This window comes from Gadus morhua, chromosome 15, assembly GCF_902167405.1.
Source record: "Gadus morhua chromosome 15, gadMor3.0, whole genome shotgun sequence".
In the NCBI taxonomy this organism is placed as follows: Eukaryota; Metazoa; Chordata; class Actinopteri; order Gadiformes; family Gadidae; genus Gadus; species Gadus morhua.
The window spans coordinates 827,056-846,381 of record NC_044062.1 but is presented as its reverse complement, the minus strand read 5'-3'; the positions used below and the strand labels follow the sequence as shown (position 1 = coordinate 846,381).

Here is a 19,326-nt window from a genome sequence, read left to right as displayed (position 1 = left end):
ATTAAAGTTCTGGAGCAGTTTGGGATGTTTGAGCCCGTCGGTGGTGAAGGTAACTTCTCTCTGCCTCCATGATTTACAGTGTCTTTGTTATTGTAGTGGGTTGCTGTACACTGGCACATTGCATGTTGATATACAGGTATACTGATGCACCTGTTGACTAGTACTGATAAGATAACTGTATAACTATATAACTGGGCTGCACTGTATTAAGAGTTCTGATTAGTGATGTGCACCTTGGCTCTTTAACACAGACAGACAGACAGACAGACAGACAGACAGACAGACAGACAGACAGACAGACAGACAGACAGACAGACAGACAGACAGACAGACAGACAGACAGACAGACAGACAGACAGACAGACAGACACTAAATCAACATAAATGCCGATGCACACTCAAGCATCAAACTCAAACATGCACACACTCACCGAAGCACACACACATACACACACACAGACACACACACACACACACACACACACACCGCCAAAGTAAAAGTGTGTGAGGGCCCTCCCCTGGGGGTGTGTGTGATTATCCGTGGATCAATAACTCAGGGCGGAGAGGGTCTAAGTGCTCTCGGCAGCGGCCATCCCGCTCAGGTTGAGTCTCAGTTCCATCGTTAAGGACTCCGTCTGACCGTATAGAGGAGAGGACAGGAGACGAATCGTATCGTTGAAAGAAGACAACAACCACAACAATGGTAGAGCAAGTGGTAAATGAGTTGGGGGGTTTGGGCACCCGCCCCCCCCTCTGAGCCAAATGCTGCATTTGTCATTTGAAGGTGACCCCTTTGCATTTCCCCAGACCTTTCCCTAATGGATGTGTTCCCCTAGTGGCCATCTTGGGTCTGCGCACCAGCTGGGTGTGTAAGGCCCGTACTCATAGAAAACATGTTCATGAACGCTACACTGACCTTTGGATTTTATGTTTAAGTCTCTGCCATATTGGAGAAGCAAAGACTGGCCTGTAAACAAATACAAGGAACCGGATAAAAGCACTTTAATATTCAAATTTTATCCAGGTAATGCAAGTTTACTTACATTTGAATTTAGAGGCTATTCTACTGTTGTCTTGGACAGGTGGCAGCAGTCAATGTGGTGTCTATGTCTATGTGTCCTTGCTCCTACCTTCCCCACCATGTGGGAGGGTTCATACATCCGTTTTGCTGAGGCAGGTTCATTAAGTATTATATGTGAGGAGTGGACAGGGTAATAGCCCACCAGGTTCATTCCTGATGCACCTGCTGGACTTTACCCAGGAGTCAAGGTGTGCCAACAGCAATGTCATCTCCTAATCCCCCCATCTCCTTTCACTGTGTGAGCACACATACCCACACACCTCAACAATGAATAGACTGCAGTCCATCACACAGTGACGACATAATCATATCTGTATTCTACTACGTTTTACACGTATGCACTTAAAACTAGTTATAAGGTGTGTGTGTGTGTGTGTGTGTGTGTGTGTGTGTGTGTGTGTGTGTGTGTGTGTGTGTGTGTGTGTGTGTGTGTGTGTGTGTGTGTGTGTGTGTGGGAACCCGGCTCATCACTTATTTACCTCTAAAAGAGATCCGTAATGGCACACTGCATGTTATTATCTGTCATCCAACAGCTGCTGGCCTTTTGAATCTTTATACCAGATGTGTGTGTGTGTGTGTGTGTGTGTGTGTGTGTGTGTGTGTGTGTGGCTGTGGCTGTGTTTGTGTGTGTTGGACTTCATTAAAAGTGTCCTTCAAATACTTCCATGGACACTTTAGCTCAAACAGGTGTTGGCTATATAGAAACTGAGCTGAGCGATACACGGTAACACCTCTGGTGGCACGACTGTCCCTACTCGTAGGGACAGTCGTGGGCATGAGATCCATCGATTATTGCCTCACAATTAGAGTATATATGCACACAGAGCATACAAACACACAGACACATCAAATATGGTCTGCATATCGCCCGTATTCCTGGATGTTCCTCCAGAAACTAATAGCTTTAAACATGTCTCCTTCACTTGTTTGTTACTCTTTAAATAAGCTTTGTGTGTCTTGTTTTTAGTCATCTAGGAGTAGAAGTCTCATTGGAACGATGAGAGTCTCTTCTAGAAGTTTCGTCAATAACGCCATGTCCTCAACTCAGTTGTCTCTCTCCTTCTCCCTCTCGCTTTCTCTCCCGCATCTCTGTCTGTGAAGATCAGCCGGGTGCCCCCTGTTGGTCTCTGAGGCCAGCCAATCAACACAGACTAATAGGACTGAGCTGTCGAAGTGTGACGCGGGATGTATTTATAGCTATGCCATGTTAGCTTTAAACATTAGCAGTGGCATTTTGCCTCAGCGGACGGAACACTTACCCTTAGCGCTAGATTTTCTTTACTATGATCGACTTGGCTTTGGAGTTGAGGAGTTGTCGGATTGTGAAGGGGCATGTATTCCAGAGCAGCCTCATCGCTTCAGAAGGGCCTCTTTCTGTGTAATGGCTGCGCTGGCCTTCATACCAGCTCATATCTGATTTGTGGCCGGGATGTGAGCAATGCTTCAAAGGTCTAATCCATTTAGCCTGCTCAGTGCTGTAATGTTGGGCTGCGTTGGATGTTAGGCTGATTCTACACACAGCGCTGGCACTGATTGTGCGTTACTGAGAAGATGCTTTTAAATATATGAGATATAGTGATACATAAATCTGTTAACTCATCCTCTTTATGACATGGCTGCTATCTTCCAATGACTTTCCTTCATTGGAAAGCCACGCCTGAATATCTTTACAAATGTAACATTCAAGGGGTCACCTTCAATATACATTGTCTTTCTTTGCTCAGCCTTTATATAGCTGTGATTGTGTGTGTGTGCACGTAAAAACACACAGTTGATTGATTGTGTGTGAGAGTGTGTTTTTTCTGAGTTTTTGAGAGAGAGAGAGAGAGAGAGAGAGAGAGAGAGAGAGAGAGAGAGAGAGAGAGAGAGAGAGAGAGAGAGAGAGAGAGAGAGAGAGAGAGAGAGAGAGAGAGAGAGAGAGAGAGAGAGAGATTGTGTGGGAGCACATTTTTGTGTATTTGTTGCGTGCATGAGTTTGTGTGTGTGTGCGCACAAGTGTGTGTGTGTCCAGGGCTAGTGAAAGGTAATGTAGGTGATGTTATTGTGGTAATGGGAGTGAAATGGACGGTCCGTAATAGCTCTATGGCAGTTAAGTGATGGCTCCATCATGGAACAATATCCCCCCGCCATATGCAATGCTGCTCATCCCCCATTTGCTGCTTAAGATGAGATTTGGCAACAATTGCTGTCAGGAAATCTGCACTTTGTGCACTGTGTGTGTGTGTGTGTGTGTGTGTTTGTGTGTGTCTTGGAAATGACAGGATGAGGAAAAGTACTAAGTGCAGGTAAATTATCAGGCAGATATATTGTCCCATTTGCCCATAGGTTGGTGCGCACACACACACACACACACACACACACACACACACACACACACACACACACACACACACACACACACACACACACACACACACACACACACACACACACACACACACACACACACACACCCCCACACACACACACACAAACAATGCCTATCTAGTTGTCTAGCATCATTGTAATTGCCCTGTGATAGATTGTGTATTATTTGTAATGTTTCTGCGCGAAGTGAGATGGATTGCTCCATACATTAGAGAGCGGCTGGGAACACAGGCTGTTTGGATTCTAATTGCTCTCTACGCCACCGTTCTCCATCATATATATATATATATGGTGGAGCTGCTGCCCCTGGCCCCCGGGCGAAGGGGCTTGGCCAGATGGGCTATATATAATACAAGGGAGTTGTAAAGAGGTATTAAACCACCAATCTATGATGAAACTATTCTGCTGGAGGAGGTTTTAAAAGGGCACCAGAAGAGTTTGAGTGATAGCGGCATCCGGCTCATCTGTCGGCAGCTGGGGGAGGGGGCAACACGTGGCACGGCTGCCCATCGAGGGCTTTGAGAGGGGGGAGAAAAGTTAGAAATTCATCCCCAGGAGTCTGTCTAGAGATGGACGTTCTGTTGTCCTTGACTTTCTCTCCCTTTGTGCCTCAGTCCCTGAGTCTGTCTGATCCCCCCCCCTCTTTCTCTCTCTCTCTCTCTCTCTGTCTCTGTGTCTGTCTCTGTCTCTGTCTCTGTCTCTGTCTCTGTCTCTGTCTCTCTCTCCGTCTCTCTCTCTGTCTCTCTCTCTCTCTGTCTCTGTCTCTGTCTCTGTCTCTGTCTGTCTCTGTCTGTCTCTCTCTGTCTCTGTCTCTGTCTGTCTCTGTCTCTGTCTCTGTCTCTGTCTCTGTCTCTGTCTCTGTCTCTGCTCTCTACATGACCAGTCATGTAGAAGCATACATCAAGTAAGTATGAGGCAGCAATCACTTTCCTCTGTCTCAGTTTGGGGAGCCACACATTCTTTGTTGATTTTTTGTAAGATATAGCGCAAAGAACCAGATAAGAAAAGGTGAACAAATAAAGACACACAAACACACACACCGATCCAATACATATATTCAGAATCCAGAAATCTGTTTGTGTCTGTGTTGTAGAATGTGGTGTTTGCAGCATACGTAGTAATGTAGCAATTTAATAATCTAACGTGATCTAAAATGAGTTGTACAGGTTATTGTTAGCAACTACCAAATGTACAAATTCATCATATTCATACACACAGTGACACAAACACACATTAGTGACAGGACATTATGAACTGACAGCCATTGGGATATCTCATGACGGCAGTATTTTTAGTTCTGTCCTGTGTGTGTGTGTGCGTGTGTGTGTGTGTGTGTGTGTGTGTGTTGGTATGCGTGAGCGTACGAGCCTGCGTGTTTGCGTGCGTGTGTGTGTGCGTGCCATGAATATGGTTGTGTGTGGATGCTAGTTTGATAATGACTGCTGATCGTTCAGAACCCTCCCACAGTCTCTGAAGCTGAATCTAAATGAAGGGCGGTAGAGAGGTACAGGACCAGATGAATTCTGTCCCTCTGCTGCCCTCTTTAGGTCTAACAGTACATTGCAAGAATAAACTCATACATAAGTATATATTGTTTGGTGGCGTGCTATAAACTCTTACAGTCACCTTTTCATCATATATTTTGACTGCTTACATAACCATTGGACATAGAGAGTAAATATCTCTCATTTCCAACAGAGGAAACATTAAACCTAATTTAGGGGACTTCAATCCCACTTGATTGTGAAGGCTTGGTGTTCAATGACACCTCTTTGTTGTTGTAATCTTTCTTGAGGAACTCTTTTGCCTCGGTTGAATTGATCAGATGTTCTGTTCTTCATCGCCGTATTGAATAAATGCCCTCAAGTGCTAATAATCTAGGCAAATGGATCTCTCCTTCACTTTACTAATTGAAAACACGCTAGCCAATTTAGAGAATAATTTGTCATTGACCTCCTCTATGAGTTCTTCAAAGAGGTACACACCCACACGCACAGACACGCACACACAGGGGCAAACATACACACACAGGCACTCACGCAGACACAGGGGCACACACACACACACACACACACACACACACACACACACACACACACACACACACACACACACACACACACACACACACACACACACACACACACACACACACACACACACACACACAGCTGCTTCCCTCCTCTTGCTCAGATAGACATTTTAATCAGCTTTGGGAGGAGTAATTGCCCAGGTAGACATCTAAATACGGAGATATTTCAATTATTCGCTGTGTCTGGCCGCAGGCACAATATTTCTCACGGAGACTAATCAACCAAGCCTGATTAAGCCATCACATGATTAAGGTGTGGCGTTGTATGATTCTACCTCACATGCACAGCAACATGTTGCCATTTGCACTGCTTATTTGATGAAGCAGATGGATAAACGCATACAAAACATAAGTTCACGATTTGTATGGATGATGTTGTTTGAATGCATATATATTCTTGAATATGCTTTTGAATTCCTTGCATCAAACATGTGTTTCAGTTTTTATAGGAAACAAAATTGTGGGGCTGAAATTGTTCAAACATTGAGTATTGTTGGTTGAGGATGAACGGCTGTCAGTATGCATTCAGCCGCCACTGCCTCGCCTTGGAGAGAACGCCCAGCGCTGGCTGCCCAGTGGCTTCAACAACGACCTCCTGTACAGTTAGGAGTCATGGATTCAGTTAGGAGTCATTGATCAGTTAGGAGTCACTGATCAGTTAGGGGTCACTGATCAGTTAGGAGTCATTGATCAGTTAGGAGTCATTGATCAGTTAGGAGTCATTGATCAGTTAGGAGTCATTGATCAGTTAGGAGTCACTGATCATTTAGGAGTCATTGATCATTTAGGAGTCATTGATCAGTTAGGAGTCATTGATCAGTTAGGAGTCATTGATCAGTTAGGAGTCATTGATCAGTTAGGAGTCATTGATCAGTTAGGAGTCACTGATCAGTTAGGAGTCACTGATCAGTTAGGAGTCATTGATCAGTTAGGAGTCATTGATCAGTTAGGAGTCATTGATCAGTTAGGAGTCACTGATCAGTTAGGAGTCATTGATCAGTTAGGAGTCACTGATCAGTTAGGAGTCACTGATCAGTTAGGAGTCATTGATCAGTTAGGAGTCACTGATCAGTTAGGAGTCATTGATCAGTTAGGAGTCATTGATCAGTTAGGAGTCACTGATCAGTTAGGAGTCATTGATCAGTTAGGAGTCATTGATCAGTTAGGAGTCACTGATCAGTTAGGAGTCATTGATCAGTTAGGAGTCACACGCACACGCACACGCACACACACACACACACAAACGTGACACACTTTTCCGTACATATTGTGGAAATATATAATTTTTCACCATGGCTGCAGCAAGTGTAAATGTACGCTTTGTAACGAAAATGTTCCATTTACTTAGTCAAGATAACATCAGTCGGTTTGTTTGGTGCCTTGGTCCACAGTCTGAGCCATTCAGGCATCGTGACGTAATGTGCCAGATGAGGCATCACTATATTCCATGGCAGCTGTAACCGGCCCCTGGCAGCTGGAACCGCCCCAAAGCATGTACAGCAGCACTGTATATGCTATAGCTTTTAGCTAATGACATGTACACGTGTGTGTGTGTGTGTGTGTGTGTGTGTGTGTGTGTGTGTGTGTGTGTGTGTGTGTGTGTGTGTGTGTGTGTGTGTGTGTGTGTGTGTGTGTGTGTTTGTATCTGGCTGTGTGATTGCAGCTCGTCACTCAATGGAAAGAGACCACATGTGAGCTGCTGGCTCACTTGGTTCGTCTCCATCTTCCTGTTTTAGCAGTTTAGCATCTTCTGCCCCCTCCCCTTCTCCTGCCTATCAGCCCTACTGCTGTCCTCCTGGTCCCTGTCCCTGTCTCTGTCCTCCTGGTCTCTGTCCCTGTCTCTGTCCTCCTGGTCCCTGTCCCTGTCCCTGTCCTCCTGGTCCCTGTCCCTGTCCCTGTCCTCCTGGTCCCTGTCCCTGTCCCTGTCCTCCTGGTCCCTGTCCCTGTCTCTGTCCTCCTGGTCCCTGTCCCTGTCTCTGTCCTCCTGGTCCCTGTCTCTGTCTCTGTCCTCCTGGTCTCTGTCCCTGTCTCTGTCCTCCTGGTCCCTGTCCCTGTCCCTGTCCTCCTGGTCCCTGTCCCTGTCCCTGTCCTCCTGGTCCCTGTCCCTGTCTCTGTCCTCCTGGTCCCTGTCCCTGTCTCTGTCCTCCTGGTCCCTGTCTCTGTCTCTGTCCTCCTGGTCCCTGTCCCTGTCTCTGTCCTCCTGGTCCCTGTCCCTGTCTCTGTCCTCCTGGTCCCTGTCTCTGTCTCTGTCCTCCTGGTCCCTGTCCCTGTCTCTGTCCTCCTGGTCCCTGTCCCTGTCTCTGTCCTCCTGGTCCCTGTCCCTGTCTCTGTCCTCCTGGTCCCTGTCCCTGTCTCTGTCCTCCTGGTCCCTGTCTCTGTCCTCCTGGTCCCTGTCCCTGTCTCTGTCCTCCTGTCCCTGTCCCTCTCTCTCACCCCCCTCATCACAGCCCGCCTCGGCAGGGACTTGCCCCCCTACTCCCCCCTTCACTCCCCCTCCTCCCCCCTCCACTCCCCCTACTCCCCCCTTCACCCCCCCTACTCCCCCACCTCCCCCACCTCCCCCTACTCCCCCCTCCACTCCCCCACCTCCCCCCTCCACTCCCCTACTCCCCCCTCCACTCCCCCACCTCCCCCCTCCTCCCCCCTCCACTCCCCCACCTCCCCCCTCCTCCCCCCTCCACTCCCCCTCCTCCCCCCTCCACTCCCCCACCTCCCCCCTCCACTCCCCCACCTCCCCCACCTCCCCCCTCCTCCCCCCTCCACTCCTCCACTACCCCACCTCCCCCACCTCCCCCCTCCTCCCCCCTCCACTCCCCCACCTGCCCTCCTCCCCCCTCCACTCCCCCACCTCCCCCCTCCACTCCTCCACTCCCCCACCTCCCCCCTACTCCCCCCTCCCCCCTCCACTCCCCCACCTCCCCCCTACTCCCCCCTCCACTCCCCCACCTCCCCCCTCGTCTGTCACCTGGCAGGAGGCTCTACCTTCCTTTCTATTCTCTTCCTCCGTCCTCTTCGGTGTTCCTCTCTGGATCGTCCCCTCGCCTCTCGTTCCCTCACCCAGACCCTCCGCTGACCCAATTACACACAGCAAGGGGAGGGCTAGAGACACCGAGAGAGAGTCGCAGATAAGAGAGGGAGGGTGAGAGAGAGAGGGGGAGGTAGGGAGAAAGAGAGACATGGGAGTGAGTGTGAGGGAAGAAGAGAGGGAGAAGAGAGAGACGACAGAGAGAGAGGGAGAGAGGACACAGAACTAAGGAGGAGAGGGACGGACGAGAAAGAGAAACCGCGAGAGGGAGGGAAGAAGCAAGCAAGCACGTAGAGTTTGAGATCGGAGGTTAGAACCATATTCCTCCTGCCCGCGAGCCCCTCCTCCCACCGAACAACCAACAAAACAACTTCACCTGGGACCTAAAGTACCTTTGGACTCTTGGTGGAGGACGAGGCGGTGCTCTGGAAGCAGCGGTCTAGTTCCTCGGTCCACTCCCGTCCTGCGAGGAACAACGGTCTGCCTCTGAGAGAGAGAGGGGGAGAGAGAGGGAGAACGAGAGGCTCCTCAGAGAGAGAGAGAGAGAGAGAGGGGGGAGAACGAGAGGCTCCTCTGAGAGAGAGAGGGAGAGAGAGCCGGGGAGAACGAGAGGCTCCTCTGAGAGAGAGAGAGAGAGGGAGAGAACGAGAGGCTCCTCTGAGAGGGAGAGAGAGGGGGGAGAGGGGGGGAGAACGAGAGGCTCCTCTGGGAGAGAGGGCGAGAGGGGGGGAGAGGGGGGGAGGACGAGCGGCTCCTCTGTGGTTCTGGGCGGCGCGGCATCAGGATGGCTGAGCTCCTGCGGGGGGTGGCGGAGACGGAGACCAGGGGGGGAACAGCGCGCAGGGCTGGACTCTAGCTCCATATCTGGTGACGGGCGGGGGAGGAGGAGGAGGAGGGAGGGGGGGTCGCTGACAGCGGCTGACACACTGATCTGGGCAGGCAGAGTGGGGGGGTGCAGCAGCACAGGTGGGGGAGGCAGCCGGCATGAATCTGTTCTTCCAGGAGACGTGGGAGGTGGAGGGTCTGCAGACCGTCGGCATTCTCCTGGTGGTCTGCAGCTCCCTCAAGCTCATGCACTTCCTGGGACTCATCGACCTCAGCAGCCCAGGTACGGTACCCCCACCAGCCCAGGGACAGTACCCCCCGGGGTCCCCTTGCAAAGTTTCCGCAAAGGTGTAGATTAATGGAGTCGGGATAAGATGGTATCTTTTTGTATGCATGGGTGGTTTATACAGACTTCAGGACACATCTCTCTGTGTGGTTGGGGTACGATTGCGGGTGCCTCCATTTCTCCGGTGTGTGTGTGTGTGTGTGTGTGTGTGTGTGTGTGTGTGTGTGTGTGTGTGTGTGTGTATGTGTGTGTGTGTGTGTGTGTGTGTGTCTGTGTGTGTGTGTGTGTGTGTGTGTGCGCGTGCGTAAATCTGTTTTTGTGTGTGTGTGTATGTTTTTGTTGGTATCAGTTTCTGTTTGTGTGTCTATACCTGCACACTGAGTGTGTGCATTGATTTATTTGCAAGTGTGTGTGTGCGTGTGTGTGTGTGTGTGAGACAATGTAATGGAAAAACATTTTAATACCTCATTGTGAATTTTGGTATAGAGTGATTTGACTGAACCAATGTATCTCCGTTGTTAGTAACCAATGAAAACATATTCCTTTCATGCTCTATTTTTAACTCCAACTCAATTGATAGTTCTTAAAATAGAGACCACTCTCCAATAGCTGTATTATGTCAGCCTGTATGACCTTGTTACTTAGTGGATGTTTAATATTTATGTATAACCTTTAGCCTGAGATCTCCAGACCAATTCATAAAATAAAATTAACCTCAGTTCATTTTAGATTCCCAAAGAGACAGACCAAAGTTCTCTGGACACAATTGGACAGACCTAAAACCGATTCCAATCCTAAGACCATTCACGCGTGATAGATCAGCAGCAGCCATCTATTGAGGTTGTTTATGAAATGCTCCCATAGGGCGCTCCGTGTAGTCATCCCGCCCCACATTAGATAGAAGGTTGTGATGGGTCTGCTCTGAATCTGTCTGAACGCGCATCCGAGGGCAAATAAAACATAACCCTGGAGATTTGTCTGGTTCCAAGTATATAATGTACTTGTTTTTGTGGAAATTACGATGAGCTATTGCAAGTGCAACATTTGAACCACTAGGTGGCAGATGAGACAACAGGTTCATGGCATGATTGAACACCTTGGCTTCAACCCCAAAAGGGCAGTGTGTCTGTCCTTAACAGACAGACACACAACAGATTTAATCAGTGTCATGGGCCCTCAAAGAACACCCTGTCACATGATTGTATGTTGTAAGTATGTTGCAGTATCTCATATAATACGAGTAGATCACTTGAAATCTAATTTCCCCTACATTTCTTTATGATCACTCCAGTGCAAGGCTTGGCAGTGTAGGGCACAGTGGAACAATTGAAAAAACAATCGTATCAAGCGATTACGCAGTACTCTCCTATTGACGTGTTCTCCGAATTGAAACAGATGCACTGTTTAGTCAGACTCACTCTACCTATGTAGGTTTCAGCCTTGCGGTTCAGGAACTGAATCTCAATTGAGTGTTTCCACTCAATTCTGAGCCTGGGTTGAAAGATATTAAAAAAAATTACTTGATGTTGATGTTTCTTGAAACGTAATGACTCTGGCAATATACTCAATACATAACCCTCTGTGAACAAACTGAAGATTTTATATTATTTTCTTAACTGAATTTAATATTGCTGTATGCTAGCACTGATGAGGATGTACAATCACCTCACTGTCCAACTGGAAGCACACAAACAAACACACACACACACAGACAGACACACACACACACGCACACACACACACACCGAACACACACATGCGCATACACACGTACACACGCACACCCTGGGGCAAGGAACTGGCTGTGCGCTAGGTTGCAGGGTGATGTTGACTGGTGTCTGGCCGGAGCATAATGCGTGACGCCAGAGTCCCAGAGTGCCAGACCCACTGTCACTGACCAGGGAGTAGCCCAGAGGAGGATATAAGACAGAGGCAGAGACAGGGGCAGTCCACAGAGGCTAGTGGGCAGAGGCTAGTGGGAAGAGGCTAGTGGGCAGAGGCTAGTGGGCAGAGGCTAGTGGGAAGAGGCTAGTGTACAGGGACTATTGGACAGAGGCTCGTGGACAGAGGCTCGTGGACAGTCCAGTGGAGAGGAGCCAAAGCCAGTCCCACAGCCCAGGTAGAGGTAGAGGAGAGGTGCTCTGGTTGGACCGACCCCACCCCTCCATCCCCATGGCCTTCATCCCTCAGACAGCTGGGGTCCTCCTGAAGGGGGTCAAAGGGCTGTTCCCGTGGAGGAGCAGTGGCAAGAGTGAGTATGTGTGTGTAGCGGTGTGAGCATGTGCAAAGGGTACTCTCTCCACCTCTGTTTCTTTCTTCTATTGGTTTGTTAATCTATCAATTGGCATAATCATTCCTTGACTATTGAAGGCAGTGTTGGATTGTGTGAATCGGCCAGATGTAGCCAGATAAGGGTATAATTGTTAGAGATGATGGCTGGATTAGTTCAACGTTTTTTATTGCAGTTCCTCCATACGGTCCGCAGGTCTGGCATATAAGACGGGGGCTTAGAATGAACACCTTCTTCTCATGTCCACACCACTGGATGATAGGATGCTTCGTCTGGCGCTGGTGCAGTGAGCTCCGGTCAGTAGGGGCTCTGTGTCTGGTGCAGTGAGCTCCTGTCAGTACTGGCTCTGTGTCTGGTGCAGTGAGCTCCGGTCAGTAGGGGCTCTGTGTCTGTTGCAGTGAGCTCCGGTCAGTAGGGGCTCTGTGTCTGGGGCAGTGAGCTCCGGTCAGTAGGGGCTCTGTGTCTGTGTCTGGTGCAGTGAGCTCCGGTCAGTAGGGGCTCTGTGTCTGGTGCAGTGAGCTCCGGTCAGTAGGGGCTCTGTGTCTGGGGCAGTGAGCTCCAGTCAGTAGGGGCTCTGTGTCTGGGGCTGGTGCAGTGGGCTCCGGTCAGTAGGGGCTCTGTGTCTGGGGCTGGTGCAGTGAGCTCCGGTCAGTAGGGGCTCTGTGTCTGGTGCAGTGAGCTCCGGTCAGTAGGGGCTCTGTGTCTGGGGCTGGTGCAGTGAGCTCCGGTCAGTAGGGGCTCTGTGTCTGTGTCTGGTGCAGTGAGCTCTGGTCAGTAGGGGCTCTGTGTCTGGTGCAGTGAGGGCCGGTCACTAGGGGCTCTGTGTTCTTGAGGTGTGAGGGGGCAGCATGGCGGAGCTGCCATTAATGCTCTTTTACGATCTCTTCTCTGCATGGTCTCCCGTCCATAAGCCAGGTCAGCAAGTCAAACTAGACCGCATGATGTCTGTCTGTGTGTACGCGCAGCGCTCAAAAGTACGATAACAATCGCCGGGCATGCTGTGTGTGTGTGAGTGCTCTGAGTTTAACCTCTGTGCTGTGATTGGTGCTTGCAGGTAACCCTTCCAACAGCCAAAGCAAAAAAAGCATAAAGCAGCGTTTCCTCAAGCTGCTGGCGTGCTGCAGCGCCCCGGCCCCGCCCTCTGTCAGTGAAAGCAAGTGACCCTCCGCTGTCTCTGTCTCCCATGTGACCTTCGATGACCAATACTCAGGGAACACAAATCCATCGACTGGACAGGACTCAGGACCCCTGTTAGTGGGCGCGCAGGTTTAGACTAGAGACACAAGCAGTGGAAACAGGCACAAGGGCACAAACACGGAAACAGACACACACACACAAATAGGCATAAGTGCTTTATTTCGCCTAATGGTGCAGGCCTGTTGGCCCATTTCGTGATTGAACGTCATTGTTCCCTTTGGCAATGAACTGTCCTTTTTTTCTGTGCGTGGCAGTGTGTGTGTGTGTGTGTGTGTGCGTGTGCGTGTGTGTGCGTGTGACAGAGAAGTAAGTGAGAGTTCCAGGGGAAAACTGATTGAGAGGGAGATATAGAGGATGCCTAGATGTTCTGTGCTAGATGTATCTGGCTTTAGGCTGAGATGGATTCAGGTCGATTTGAAGCAGTGGTTCGTTGATGACGGATTGCTTCTTGAATGAAAAAGGGTTAAAAAAACCCGAAAGGGTTACAAACCCCATGTTTTGAATGACAATGGGATGCACGTCTTTCTTTATGCTATCCCACTAATAATATCTTTCTGGCTTTGTAGTGATCATCAGCGATGGCAATTGCGTGATCAATTTGATATTCCATCTAATAAAATTATGCTATAGTTTAATATAAAAGTGATGGACAACAGGGTCTAAAAATATAAAATAACCATAACCAATCATCACAGAGGAGTGTATCCACTACAAATCTACTCAATAGCGTGCGAGGAAAATTTGAAGTAATATATTGATCCACATCTCAGAGTTTATTGATCCACATCTCAAAGTCAGCTAATAAACTCTTAGTCTTAGAAAGTCTTAGAATTGTAGGGGTGTGGTACCCCCAGTAATTGGACACTAGCTTGGCCACGTGAGGGTATGGTAATTGGTCAACCCCCTGACTAAGAGGCCATGAGGGAAAATAGACTCCACACAAAAAAATCACAGTTAAGAACAGAAGGAAACCGAGAGACAGAGATTAACTTTAGATTGCGATGGATTTCATGGAACATCATTTTCTGATGCCTAATGCACTCCTCGGTAACCCACATCAAAATGTTGAAAGAGAAAAGTTAATTATAGATTTCTGTTGTCTTTCACTTTATACAATAATAGTCCAGTCTATGGCGGTTGTCTGAATAATCCACTCCAATACAAAGGCTGTTTGGCTGGTTGTCTAACCCCAGTCTCCACCCTTCTCCCACAGACAGCATCGAAGATGACTTTGAGTTGTCCACCGTGTGCCATCGCCCGGAGAGCATGGACAAGCTGCAGGAGCAGACTAAGTTCACCAAGAAGGAGCTGCAGGTCCTCTACCGGGGCTTCAAGAACGTACGTGGCACTCTTGGGAGAGAGAAGCTTTTAACCAGGATAGATTATATAGTATCACCTTTAGATTGAGAGACTAGGGGCAATTAGTCCTGTTGTCCTGTTGTTTAGCTGTAGGATTCCTACAGATAGACTGAGGTCAGGGGGATCAAACCCGGTACCTTTCAGCTTGGAGTCAGAACACCCTATCCCCCCCCCCCCGCCCCTATCATAGATACTTAAGTAGATACTGTACTACTTTAGATGGAAGGACGAACCAAAGCAGAGGGTTGGTGAAGACGCTGTGTGGTGGTGGGTAGTGTGGATGCTCACTGCTCTGTTTGTGCTTTGTATCCCAGGAGTGTCCAAGCGGGGTGGTGAACGAGGAGAACTTCAAGACCATCTATTCTCAGTTCTTCCCACAGGGAGGTGAGAGGGGCTGCAGTCCTGCCGGCTTTAGATGTTCTGCGTCATCACGACTTTTAGAAATGATTCATTAAGCATACGTTTCGTTTCATGTTACAACATGCTATTCATGTTTGATTAAAGGAACACTGTGTAGCCTGCTCTAATGCTGGGCCTTATACTTAGTTTCAACATGAGGAGTACGCTATAAACACAATGTTTATGTGGCAATTACCTTCCCCAGTAGCCCTTGGCTAACCCTTGAGACAGATAACAAGAAGATATTTTCAAATTGGTGGCTGACTCCACCTTGTTACTATATACTTTATACTTGGATAATAGGCCAGCACAGAGAAAGCCCAGGCGCACCATTATTTTTCTTTATAGCTTTCTTTCCATTTCCTATACTTTGATAGTTGAGAGCCAGAGAGAAAAAAATGTATATTCCTCAGTGCAGAATTCATTTTAACACAACAGGGCATGTCACATTGCATATAAACATCATACAAAAATAAATTAAATAATAAGCAGTATAGTTAGCATTGTTGCTATATTTAGCTTAGCTCATGTTCTAATATTTGTTGGTGTCTGTGTTCTTCAAAGACTCCGTTCATGTCTCAAGTCTGCTGCTCTCTGCCTTTCTAGATTCAAGTATGTACGCCCACTTCTTGTTTGAAGCCTTCGACACTGACAAGAACGGCTCTGTTAGTTTTGAGGTGAGCGCTATTTTTGTTTGACTGTCTCAAAAAGAACACAATATATTTTTGTCTCCAGCAGGTTAATCACTTTCACTGTCCCAAGAATAATCCGACTTGGAAGAAGATGCATTTTTATACTGTGCTTCAATGCTAAAGTATACTGTTTATTCATAATTTAATTTGAACCATTGCCGGTTTATTATTAGAAGTCATTATTGTAATTGCCTGTATTGTTTGTGTTGTTTTGGGTGGTTCTTAAATGTGTGACGTTGCAAATCAGATCTCTCCTGGAAAAGAGGTGCTTAATCTCATTGAGACTAACCTGTATGAATCAAGGTCAAATAAATACAAATCCTGTACTGAGTGAACCTCCTTCTCCATGGAGTGAACCTCCTTCTCCACTGAGGGAACCTCCTTCTCCACTGGGTGAACCTCCTTCTCCACTGAGTGAACCTCCTTCTCCACTGAGTGAACCTCCTTCTCCACTGAGTGAACCTCCTTCCACTGAGTGAACCTCCTTCTCCACTAAATGAACCTCCTTCTCCCCAGGACTTTGTGTTCGGCCTGTCCATCATCCTGAGAGGCACCATCAACGACCGGCTGAACTGGGCCTTCAACCTGTACGACCTGAACAAGGATGGCTGCATCACCAAGGAGGTACTGCGCTGGGACACACGGACACACACCCACTCACACACGCTTACACACACACACACACACACACAACCACACGCACACACAACCTTTTTGAATGAAGGTTCCAAGATGAACCCACCTTCACACTGGGGTTCTTCCTGATAGAATGACACGCCTCCCTTTGTTCCTTCTGCAGGAGATGCTGGACATCATGAAGTCGATCTACGACATGATGGGGAAGTGCACCTACCCCAATATGCAGGACGAGGCCCCCAGGGAACACGTGGAGAACTTCTTCCAGGTCATCTCAAGTCTAGTGTGCTCCTGTAAAGTCCCTGTCTGCCTCACTCCTTATTATTCCCCAGAAGAATAGAGTGTAATAGAGCAGGCAGAGTCTAGAATGTTCTTTTTAGAAATAAAACATTTTACCCAGGGGAATGGCCTGGCCGAGCAATTACTTTGATTTGTAACCCTGAACTCTTTACCTGCAAAATGGTCGAATCTATCTGCCATTTGCTGCGTTCACGCTGGCTGCCCGAGCAAGTGGGTTGCAATATCTCTAATATGCAATATCTATCTAAATGCAGATTGGGTCGCCAGAATTCGGACTATTTCTGATTATTTTCAAAATGTCTGTTTTTATTAAATATATACATGGTGTTAAAGTTCAGTGTTGGGGTTAAGCTTTAGGGCTAGGTTTAAGGGTTGGTTAGAGTGAGGCCTGCTGGGTCCAGGCTGGAGAGCCTTGGATGGGGCCCACAGTCCCACCACGGGCCCCTGCTGCCCCTGAGACCTATGAAGTGGGGTACAAAAGGGTTGAGAACCCTTCAATAGAGACACACTAAGGTCTAAACTTGGTTTCATTTGAATAAACCTCTGTGTCGGTTCTTTCTTCTCCGTATTTTCAGAAAATGGATCGTAACAAAGATGGAGTGGTGACCATCGAGGAGTTCATCGAGTCGTGTCAGAAGGTAAGTGTCCATACAGGGATGGCACAGAGTTTCACCAGAGTGCATGGCCTGATTCTGCTCTCCTTCCCTTTCTCTCTGCAGGATGAGAACATCATGCAGTCCATGCAGCTGTTTGACAACGTTATTTAAAGGAGCTGGAGCAACAGAGGATCCACCACACTGGGAAGGGGTGTGGGTCTACAGTGTGTGTGTGTGTGTGTGTGTGTGTGTGTGTGTGTGTGTGTGTGTGTGTGTGTGTGTGTGTGTGTGTGGGTGCGTACGTGTGAGCGTGTGTGCATGTGTATGTAGATTGTGATAACTCTCCATCCGTAGGCTGCTGGTCGAGGGGCAACAGGAGAGGAAAGAGAGAAAGAGGGGGATGAGTGAGAGGGTTTTGTCATCGGGGAGACACAATAGTTGTCTTACAAATTTCTTGTTTATCCTGAAAACGTGTACGGAGCTCACAGGAAGAGAGAGAGTAGATGACAGACATCTCACAACCCGAAGACATTCCCATGTTTTATAGAAGGTTACTTCTGACAGAACATTAGAGTTCATCAGGATGGAAGGCACCGTGATTCCTGCTTCAAGAATGTCTTACGAAGGTTTTGGGAACAAACTGTCATCTTGGTCCGTGGGTACAATCTATACTCAAAAGCTACAATTTGCCCCATTTTCTGCTGGTTCTTGCAGTTAATCTAGCACCACCTGGTGGACTAAAAGGATCCCAAACAGTCTCAAAGGGAACTATGGACCCCTACAGAGAGAGAGAGAACTGGTCATCTTTTATCAAGGGTCGAATGGCAGACGAATGCACAAGTATTGTTTTCAATAAAGAACTAATTTCAATATCGCATGATGATGTCACCAATATCCAATTATGTATTTATAGTGGAATTCCAAAGTCTGCCTCTATCTGTCAACTGTTCCCTTTCATCTAAAGGTGCCTCACCCATAGTTTGTGTGTGTGTGTGTGTGTGTGTGTGTGTGTGTGTGTGTGTGTGTGTGTGTGTGTGTGTGTGTGTGTGTGTGTGTGTGTGTGTGTGTGTGTGTGTGTGTGTGTGTGTGTGTGTGTGTGTGTGTGTGTGTGTGTGCGTGCGCGTGCGTGCGAACCTGAGGTTGGGGTATTAGACAGTCATTGGTTATCGTTCCCATGTATTCCAGAGAAAAAATACTGCAGCTTCCAACCTGTATACTCATCTCCAGTCCTTCATATAGAGGAAAGAAAATTGTGTGGCCATATTATTTGTGTGCGTGCAAGCCGACTGTGTGTATGTGTGTACACATGTTTGTGTGTATGGCTGACAGCGGTTTGGGAGGGTACTGTTAAGAATTCCCGTGCCCCCTTCCCACATTCTCCCTCTTTCTATCAACACCAAAGAGTCACAGTTCCACACGAGGATGCAGAGAGAGCCATGGATAAGGGGGGGACTCCCACCCCTTGTGAGGGGAGATAGAGGGAGACATGCTGCCCATCGATAAGGCGGTGATCCAAGATATTAAACTGTTCGAGGTTGCCGACCCCAATGTAAGGGTTTTGACGAATATAGCTTTTTTATGTAATACTTTATACTAGTTATTATTAACTGTCCGTAATTATCTGAGCTACTGAAAGTGTACGTGCAATAGGTTCAACAGGATAGTGAGTCACTAACATGTTGTGAGGTATTTTTAAATGGCCAGACACTTACGTGGCAAGCAATAATGATCTCAGAAACATCATCTAAAAATGTTCCACTCACTCTACCTTCTTTATCAGAGAAATAAAACGACATAGGTAAAAAAAAAACATTAGATGTCCTCAACACATCATCCAGTCAGGTGAACTCAAATATGAAGCTTGAATCAGGACCTAAAACAACACGACTATTTGTGATTTATTTTTAAGTATATTTCTCTCTCTTGGAAATGTTTTGGTCCCAATGACAGTCTAGCTTGGATCCTTCCTTGCAGCTGTTTCTTAAGTAACTTCCATTCCTGACCTAGGGTTCGACCTGTCTGTATACCCGCATGTACTGTGTCTAGGGGCAATGATAACCTACTAATCTGTTGTAATGAGTGTGTCTAGTTACCTAGCCTCAACTGGTTGCATTGCATATTTGAGATGTGTATATTTTGTACAGAGACAATAAACCTACCATTGCTATGCAAAGATTGACG

The 19,326-nt window shown here is 47.8% G+C and overlaps 1 protein-coding gene across 5 annotated transcripts in view; it reads left to right on the top strand.

The window, feature by feature from the left end:
• The window catches only part of LOC115559582 (Kv channel-interacting protein 2), a 104,181-nt gene extending 84,861 nt beyond the window's left edge, over nt 1-19,320 (top strand). Inside the window, exons 2-9 of one of the 5 annotated variants that reach the window (XM_030378471.1) lie at nt 13,021-13,119; nt 14,377-14,501; nt 14,837-14,906; nt 15,528-15,598; nt 16,130-16,237; nt 16,413-16,517; nt 17,125-17,187; nt 17,269-19,320. In XM_030378471.1, the coding sequence (XP_030234331.1) occupies nt 13,021-13,119; nt 14,377-14,501; nt 14,837-14,906; nt 15,528-15,598; nt 16,130-16,237; nt 16,413-16,517; nt 17,125-17,187; nt 17,269-17,316 (689 nt within the window). In that variant the 3' untranslated portion in view covers nt 17,317-19,320. Of the gene's footprint in view, nt 50-9,490; nt 9,674-11,552; nt 11,928-13,020; nt 13,120-14,376; nt 14,502-14,836; nt 14,907-15,527; nt 15,599-16,129; nt 16,238-16,412; nt 16,518-17,124; nt 17,188-17,268 lie in introns of those variants that run through there. The other 4 variants (XM_030378468.1, XM_030378467.1, XM_030378469.1 and 1 more) reach the window with 4 other exon arrangements.
• The last annotated feature ends 6 nt before the right edge of the window (nt 19,321-19,326 follow it).